Below are 9,601 nucleotides of genomic sequence, written 5' to 3'. Positions count from 1 at the left end.
CTTAATTGTGTCGCGCTCTGTGATTGGACAAATAGCCATCACCGGAAGTAGCAAGGCATTGTAGGATATCGCCGGCTTGCATCAGAAACCTCAACATGGCCGGGGAAGACGAAAAAGTAGAGACCAAGCAACCACATTTATCCAAGCAAGACTTAAGCACTTTGGTGAGCGAATAAAGATGTTTAGATTAAAGACTGAATCAAAGTGTGAACCTTCAATACAAAATACTCTCGAGTAATGGGATGGTGTTTGTTTTTTCATGTTAAAAGTACGCTTGAGTGGGAATATGGCTGAGTGAAACAGCTGATTTCATTTACAAGAGCACGTCTTTTATAAGTATGCGAAGTCCAACGAATTGAAGTCTCATTTCTTGATCCTCATCTTGTTCTTTTAAGAAACAGAATGGGAAGTCTTCTGTAAAACTGCGAAGTTTGAAAGGGACAGAACATGAGATGCCACGAAGTAAAATTGTTTCTTGGAAGTAGAATCACGGGGGGGAAAAAAAAATTGATTGTAGCTGCCAGACTCATAGAGAAGACTAAAAAATGATAACCTTAACTGAAAAATTCCCGTAATATCGTGTTACCGATTGTGATCTTTTATGTGTACTTGTCCTTCTATTGGCTAGCAAACAGAATTTTCGCTTTGAAATTGAGAAATTTATAGTAAGAACAAAAGGAAGGCGATAATTTGTTCTCTAGTCTTTTGTTGATAACAAGCGGCAGCTAATTTTGCTTACACATAAAACGGTCTGCTGATTGACAGGGGGAATGACAACAGTTCACTTTCATTGGATAGTGACTTGAAAACTTGTTACTTTGTATTAACTGTGAAACAATTTGTTTCAGGACATAACAAAGCTGACACCATTAACTGCAGAAGTCATAAGCAGACAAGCTACTATCAACATAGGTAAGTGTTATTTGTGTGTATGTCATCTGTTTGGATGTTTAACAGCTTGCTAGAGTTGATACTCCTTAACATATAGACATGGTATAGTTTATTCCTTGTTTCTCCTTTGAGGAGCATAGGGCTGCAACACCACCTCCCAAGCGGACCAAGTTTTGGGCAGCCCCCTTCAATTGGGCCTGTGTGGTTCCGATGTCCTTTTCCTCGCTGTCTACTGTTCTTTTCCAAGTCTGCTTATTCTCCCAACTCTCCTCTTCCCCTGAGGGTTCCAGTCAAGTGCCTGCTTGGCAATGGTGTCAGCTGGTTTTCTCAGGGTGTGTCCTATCCAGTCTGGCTGGTTCTTTTCCACTGGCTGCTGTTGGAGATCTTTTCAGGCCATCGTATTCCCAGAATACGGCGTAGGCATCGGTTGGTAAAGGTCTGGAGCTTTCTCCAAGTTTCTGAATCATACAGTAGGACTGCCTTCACATTGATGTTAAAGACACGGGTCTTACTGTGGAAGGATAATGCTCAGGAGTTCATGTTGGGGTGTAGGCTGTTTCTGCATTTAGTCACCTTGAGAACTTAAACAAACGATGACTTTTGAGACAGTTCCTGATAGGCTAGCATTAATAAACTTTGATTCTTTAAATTGTTGTAAAATTTACATCTATAGAGAATTTCATAAAATTTACATCTAAAAAGATTTTGAATATGTTGCCAGGAACTATTGGACATGTGGCCCATGGGAAATCAACAGTGGTAAAGGCCATTTCAGGTGTACAGGTAAACATAACTGCAAACTCATTAACATTAAAAAGGGTTTATAATTTGTTACATTCACACTTTGAAATTGTAATATTTAATGGTGTTCGCAACTAATCATTAACCCATTTAAAAATCCTTCCAAGTAGGTTATTTGCTGGGTGAGCTTACTTTAGATAAGTGAAGATTTAAAATATGCTTGCATGAGATATATTGATGTATGATTGCTTAAGCAGGCATGTGTACTGGAAAGATATGGTAATTGGTTGAGTAGAGGTAAATGCCGAGGACCCTTCTGTTGGAAGAAATAGCGTGTTTAGTATTTCAGATTTCACCTTTATTCAGTACCATGATACTGGTAGTTGATAAGGGAACCATAACCCTACATTCAGTTTACTTTGGTTTATGACATTAAAGATGTACTAACGCTACTTAAAAAAACATCTTTGCATTTATTTCAGACTGTCAGATTTAAAAATGAACTGGAAAGAAACATCACCATTAAACTTGGCTATGCTAATGCAAAGGTAGGTAACCAAGCTAACAGTATCTTTGCAAAGTAGAAAATGGAATAGTTATACTTGTTTAAAAGCTTGAAAGAGTTCAGAGCTGCCCATTTTGTATTCATTGCCATGTATGCATGCATACACATGGTTGGACAAGATGTTTTAGAATTATATCTAATTGTGATGTTTGTTTTCCCAGATTTACAAGTGTGATAAGGATTCCTGCCCAAGACCAGGATGCTACAGATCATGTGGCAGTGCCACAAATGATGTCTTTCCATGTGATCGCCAAGGTTGTGGTGGCAAATTTAGAGTGCTTAGGTGAGCAAGTTATTTCAATCTATAGATGAATAGATCACTGCACCTACTAAATTAATCTTTTTCTGAGTTTTTTAAATATATTTGCATATCAATAAACAAACATATTTTGTTGATTGAAGGAAAATACTAAACTGGTGTGAAACAGCAACCTAATTTCTGTTTACGTAAATCAGGAAAAGATACTCAAAATCTGCTGATGAGTCAGTAAGGTTCTCACTGTTAAAAGCCAAACTTCTTGCTTGTGGTAAAAGAGAAATGGTTCAACTTAAGGGAGGGAAGTAAGGAGCACATATGATGTGGGAACCCTAGCAATCGTTCTTTGATAATTGCTTTCATCTGGCTCGACAAGTACCTTCACTTCCTCTGCTGGATGGTGAAAGTACAGCCTTTATGTAGCAGTCATAAACATGGATACACAATTTTACAATTGTCACTGTCATGCTACGTGTCATCACATATAGCTTTCCTGTGCGACTACGTTGTATGCTATTATTTATCAGTCTGTCAGCATGTCTGCATTAAGAGCATGCTTGTAATTTTGCTTTATTTAAGACGCAGTCCCAGTCCCAACTATTTGATCTCATATTTGTCGTGTGTCTTGCCTTTACCTCAGGCATGTTTCATTTGTGGACTGCCCTGGGCATGATATTCTTATGGCTACCATGTTGAACGGAGCAGCTGTGATGGATGCAGCTTTGCTGTTGATAGGTAAAAGCAATTTATCTTGGATATTATGAAGCTTCATAGGTTTACTCCTATTTATTCAATTTCCTGGGGCTTTAGATGCTATATGAATTGCATAAAACAATGTTTGGAAACATGAGTTTTTGCATTACTTTTTTCCTTGTTCAAAAAAGATCAAACTTAATGTGAAACTGGTCTTTTTTATTTCATCTAACAGTACCTTTTTGTATAATAAAATTAATGAATTCAAATGTATGACTTGGGGAATTTACGTTGCTTTTTTTTTTCTCCTTGGCACAGCTGGAAATGAGCCATGTCCCCAGCCACAGACATCTGAGCATTTGGCTGCTGTGGAGATCATGAAACTGAAACACATCCTGATTCTGCAGAATAAGATTGATCTGGTAAAAGAAACACAAGCTAAAGAACAGTATGAGCAGATTCTTGCCTTTGTGAAAGGTTAGCATTCTTACCTGTGTTAATATATGTATGGGTATATTTTATTATATGCTTAGTATTCTAGTAATCTGTTTTGGGAGCTAAAAGAATTTGTGCATATCAAGCGGGTACAGTCCTTTTTATATTAGGGCCAAGTATTTAACTTTTGAGTCTGAGGTGAACATGTCCAACCCCTTTAGCAACCATTAAGTCCATGATGCTCCTACTCGATGCTATTCATTCCAAAACAATGTCAACAAAAAGGGACAAACTCCAGTCATTTAACTAAATGAGTCAGAGTTTTCCCTTAATATGGGAACAGGAATACTTGCAGACTTTTATTTCTCTGGATGTACCTTTTAAAAGAAACTATAGCGGCGACAATGCACACTCAAAGATGACTGGTGACTTTTCACCCTTTTTGAGCCTTTTACATTGATTTTTGTTCTTGATCATCGTAAGTTATGATTATTACGTTCTACATAGAGTGTAACCATTAAAATCCACTGAATAAAGGAAAAAACATAGTGATCATCAGTTTTGTGTAAGTCTGTATCAAAATTATCTTTTTGTTAGTACAACCTGATATCCCTAACTTACAACAAAATGTTATTTTATGGTGTAATAAGGTAGGAACAGCTTTTTCCTCCTAATTTCAAACTTTAATTATAATTTTGTTTTATCTTTCTGTCATGTTTGTTGTGATTTTAAAGAAAGCTTCCAGTTCATGTAGACCTTAGTATTGGAATCAAAGGTCAAGGCCTGGTCACAAAGGGTTAACAGTTTTGGCATTGTTGTTGTTGTAGAGTCTTAAGTGAGCTTGTAGTGTCACATTGTCTCATGTGGATTTTTCGCTGTCTTGATATCTTTTGAGCACAGAGGTGAACCCTTATTCCCAAACTTATCCTTCATCCCCACGACCATATTGTTGTCACATGCACAAACCATCTTTCACATTAAAGTCATAATTTCCATTCAGTTTATTTCCTTCTCTGCCTTTTAATGTTTTTAATGAAGACAAACAAAGTCAGAGAAGTACTCAGTCATAGGTTAGGTTTTTGTTTTGTTTTGTTTTTTGTTTTCCTGGCTTGTTTTCATGGCAGTCTAAAACTATTTTCTTTCTTTCCCTACTCTTCTCCTCTAGGCACAGTTGCTGAGGGTGCTCCAGTTATTCCAGTGTCTGCTCAGCTTAAGTACAATATAGATGTCATATGTGAGTACATCACCAAACGTATTCCTGTGCCAGTCCGTGACTTCACATCAGAACCACGTCTCATAGGTGAGTATTCATATTATCTTTGGATAGTAATATGTGCATGAGCATTCATCACAGTATATATGAATAATTTTAGGGGAAAGGATCTTACAACTGGTTGGATAATTGGTGCATTGTTTCCATTTGTTTCCCATTTATTAAAGCAAGGATATTCTGTCGCATCAAATTAATTATATGTGTATAATAAATTCTGTGATTATCAGGTCATTTATTTTTATTTGCAGTTATCAGATCATTTGACGTCAACAAACCAGGCTGTGAAGTGGATGATCTGCTTGGGGGAGTAGCTGGTGGTAGTATCCTGAGAGGAGTTCTCAAGGTGGGCTTATTTATTTTCCTTTCTCTTCTCCTTTGTTCATTGTTTCTTCATTTTTGTCTGCCTTGTCCCTTTAAAATCGGTTTCTTCATGCTAATTGTCTGCAGCATTTTTGCCCTGCCTGATACAGTGTAACATGATTTGCATAAAATCTGCATAGTCCTTGTCACCAAAGATCTCTGTTTAGCATGTGATGTAGATGTTAACCCATAGCTCACCTGCCTGAGGACTAAATCTTTTTTCTTCTCCCTGGGTCTGTATCCTGTGGCTGTGCCAAGTTTTTTTCTGCACCTAACGACTTCTATTTGTAATGGTCTCTACAATCCACTGTTTGTCAGGGCCATCCTGTCCAAGGTTTTATACTTTATGGTTTCATTCGTCTCCATTTCTCTGCAAATATATTTTTGCTCTTGATCTGTGGACCATAGAATCTTCATTTTGTCATTTACATGGGGCTTGTGCTTCGTTGCATCTTCAAATTTCAGATCTGTACCTGTACATGTAATCAGCTGCACTCCCGATGACAACTGTGTTTGTTTATTCTGCCACTTTCTCCATAGATTCTTTCAGTTCAGAAATTGATGGCATTTTTTTTTATCATATTTGTGTGGGTTTTTTTTTTTTTTTTAATTTTTGTTTTCTGTATACTTCCTTTTTGATAGACCATTTTGAACCTGCCTTGATGGCGGAGAAAGGTGCTGTAAAATTGAACATTAACCTTATTACTTTTGTTCTCATAATAGATCAAAAGTAACAGGTGCATATTTGAAAATAAAACCATTTTTGTTGTTGCAGGTAGGGCAGGAAATTGAGGTGCGGCCTGGCATTGTATCTCGTGACAAGGAGGGCAAACTTACCTGTAGGCCCATCTTATCTAGGATTATTTCCCTGTTTGCGGAACAGAATGATCTTCAGTATGCAGTACCAGGTGGCCTAATAGGTGAGGGATTTGTCAAAACTTATTCAGTATTTAAGGACCCCATTGTTCAGTTGAGTGTAGCTATTGTTAGATGAGACCTTCAGCAGTTTTATGTGTCATTCATAGTGAGGCAAAGTGACCTAACTTTAGTGAGTAAACATGTTACGTCACACTTGTTGCAAAATAACTTAGATTAGATAGAGAATCCTATCCTTCCAAAAGTTTGGAAATCTGAAGCTGCTTTAGTATGTAAACAGGTGTTGGTACAAAGCTTGATCCAACGCTGTGTCGAGCTGACCGCCTTGTTGGACATGTTCTTGGAGCTGTTGGCTCTTTGCCAGACATCTATGCGGAGCTGGAGATCTCCTTTTTCCTCTTGCGTCGTCTTCTTGGAGTGAAGACAGAGGGAGACAAAAAAGGTGCAAAAGTATGTTGACCGAACAGTGAAAAATTACTTTTTTAAACTTATATAATAATAAACTAGAATATCTTAATGCAGTACCATATTTTGACATTAAATTGCATCAGTAGGGACATCAGAGTTCTGTACATGTGCAATGTAGCAGTGGATTTGCCTAGTGGTCCATTTTTTTAAATGCCACAATTCAATAACTGAACAATTTCTTTTTCTCTCTTCAAATTCTTGTTCCTTGAATATCTGTAGATCACATTCATGAATTCCAAACCGGCATAAATGTGTTAATCTGAACATTAATGATACATTCTTGACGTGTTTAAATTTAAAAAAAAATTGATTTAGAAACCCATGTAATACAAGGTAGGTAATTTTATAAGGAAAATAATTGCAGGCAGTATATTGCTTCCAGACAACGGTCTGAACAGTTTGTGTGTTTTGATTACATGTATTTCATTGTATCAAGAAAGTTTTTGCTCCCGTTACCAAAATGCTCTTTGGTAAGCCTTTCAAACACATCTTGCTTTTTTAACAGGTTCAGAAGCTAGCCAAAAATGAAGTTTTGATGGTGAACATCGGATCCTTGTCAACTGGTGGTCGTGTTCTGGCCGTCAAGGCTGATTTGGCAAAAATTGGGTTGACCAACCCAGTCTGCACAGAAATAGGCGAGAAGATAGCTCTGAGTCGAAGGGTGGAGAAACATTGGAGGTAACCAACGCTCTTGTATGTTGTGATGATAACCAGCAAAATTAAGTTCTAGGTGGCAGTGCAGGAGGTGGGATGGGGATAACTTTGAACTCGGTGTCATGGATACATGTGATAAAAACTTGATACTGTTGCTATCAGATTGTGAGCTACTGCTATAATAATGATTATGCTTGTTGCAGATTGATTGGATGGGGGCAAATCAGAAGAGGTGTGAGGGTTAGTCCTGAGGCACAGAACTAAGCGAGCTGAGTGAGAGGAAAACTGTTTGCATTGTCGTAATTTGCCAAAGTCAAAACCTAGCAGTGTCTGTGGAGATTAGTGCCATTCGTGGAAGCATCTTGTCACTGACAGTGCTACCTGCATGTGACAGGCAGCTGGGTTTATGCGGAAGCATGATGGGACACAGGCTGTGGTGCAATCTGGGAAAACCTTATTTTCCCATTCCTTCAGGCCATGGCAGCAACATCTGCACCTTTACAGTACAATTTGTTGTAGGATCTTGCTGCACAATAAATGTTGAAGTGGTTGCATTTGTCTTTTTTTGGTTTGATTTGTATGGCATATGCATTTGTCACAAGTTGCATCTAATTCTTTTCAGTTTTAACTGGTAGCATTCTGTTTAACACAAAATTGATGCTTTTAAACATTGGTTGTACAGGGTTCCCAGGTCCTTGCAAGGTCCTTTTAAGTCCTTTTATATTGAATTTTCGCCAAAAGGCCTTTTAATTCCTTTTATTTGCATGCGGTCCTTTCAAATTCTCACACAGGTCCTTACATTTTCTCTGTGACCCTTTTAAGTCCTTTTATCGATAAAATATTACAACAAATTTATTTCCGGAGTAGACTTTGGCGCAAAAATACCGACGATTTTTTCGCTGCATTGCTATTTTAATCACATGACTACCCAGTCTCGCTCGCGGCGGGAACGTCCGTTTCGGCCTTTCGCGAGTTCACTCTCGTCGTGTCGACCACATTTTCTTTGTCTGCTTAACAATTTGAAAGATGCCGGGGAAGTGCTCTTTTCAGGAGAAGTGGCTAAAGGAAGACAAGTATAAAGATTGGTTAATAAAAGACTCGAGCAATAAAACATTTGGCACGATGTGCTGCCTGCAAAATATCTCTGAATCTTTCATCAATGGGCGAAAGTGTTCTGAAACAGCACATGGTTACCGAAAGACACCAAAGGCAAATAAAAAGTATTTCTGAAAGATGCGCGCTTTTGTGTAAACTGATTACTTTCGTCATCGAGAACATCCACAGCCCGCTCAAAATCAGACGGCACCGACCACTCTGCAAGTGTGTCCAGTAAGTTGACAATTATTTATCTTTAGCGATTCATTTAGTTAACGATGTGGGTACTTAGAAAAAACACATTAAATAAAGCGTGCATAACATTTTGCGGTTTTTTTCCACTCTTTTATTAAGCCTATCGTCTAATTTACGGTGAAGCCAATAGCTTAAAGATCAGTAAATAGCAAAGAATTATTTAAATTAAAAGTTGAGATTTTCATTTTCTCATGATCGAACTACAAATAGAGTTTTATACAATCACGAATCTTACTACAGCTTTGCTGCAGAAAATTGATCTGAATTTTTGGCATCTGATCAGGAAAGATTAAAAAGAAGTATAATTAATAATGTATGCTTATTATCCTATTTTACCAGCAAATACATTATTTTTTGGATTTTTAAACTCAAACAATTTAACATTAAAGCTAAATCAGTTAGCTGAAAATAACTTTCATTTTCAACTATGCTGCCATCTTTATACTTTAACTTAGTTTAGTATTATTTATATTATCATGTCATTAATTATTGCTTTTTGAAACCTGTCTTTATTCAGACAGAACATAATGTTTACAGACATAATGGTAACTTAAATGTTTTCTTTGAATAGGTTTCGTGATGAGCAATGAACGATTTGAAGGCAGAGATCCTGTGACTCTCAAGATTGTGGAATCACACTACAGTTTCAGATCTGCTGAAAAGTCTGCTGAACTGTTTCGACTTATGTTCCCAGACAGCCAAGTAGCTGCAGAATTAAGTGCGTCAAACAAAAGCCAGTTATCTAACTTCATTTGGGCTTGCTCCTCACTTTTCGAAATTGCTTCTGGACTGTGTAAATTCGTCGCCTGAGTATGTTCTTTTGTTTGATGAATCTTCTAACCATAAGACTCAAACTAAACAGCTGGATTTCCATGTTCGTTTACTGGAGTGACAATGCTGTAAGGACTCATTACTGACCTCGGAATTTTTGGGTCATTCCGCGCCATAGACCTTCAACAAAGTTCAGTAAGGTAATTAGCGAATCAAACTTCAAGCAAGCTAATTTACTTCAAATTTCTATGGATGGACCTTCTGTAAA

At 37.5% G+C, this 9,601-nt stretch overlaps 1 protein-coding gene across 1 annotated transcript; it reads left to right on the top strand.

The window, feature by feature from the left end:
* The first annotated feature begins 15 nt into the window (after nucleotides 1-15).
* Nucleotides 16-7,766, top strand: LOC112565623 (eukaryotic translation initiation factor 2 subunit 3, Y-linked). The gene is made up of 13 exons (XM_025241180.1): nucleotides 16-164; nucleotides 849-912; nucleotides 1,613-1,674; nucleotides 2,115-2,180; nucleotides 2,359-2,480; nucleotides 3,094-3,188; nucleotides 3,465-3,623; nucleotides 4,747-4,881; nucleotides 5,103-5,197; nucleotides 5,990-6,134; nucleotides 6,371-6,540; nucleotides 7,064-7,236; nucleotides 7,416-7,766. The coding sequence occupies exons 1-13, from the start codon at nucleotides 96-98 to the stop codon at nucleotides 7,474-7,476; spliced, it is 1,416 nt and encodes a 471-aa protein (XP_025096965.1). The 5' UTR covers nucleotides 16-95; the 3' UTR covers nucleotides 7,477-7,766.
* The last annotated feature ends 1,835 nt before the right edge of the window (nucleotides 7,767-9,601 follow it).

Source organism: Pomacea canaliculata, linkage group LG6, assembly GCF_003073045.1.
Source record: "Pomacea canaliculata isolate SZHN2017 linkage group LG6, ASM307304v1, whole genome shotgun sequence".
NCBI lineage: Eukaryota > Metazoa > Mollusca > Gastropoda > Architaenioglossa > Ampullariidae > Pomacea > Pomacea canaliculata.
The sequence above is the reverse complement of the archived record's forward strand: the minus strand, read 5'-3'. Positions and strand labels throughout refer to the sequence as shown.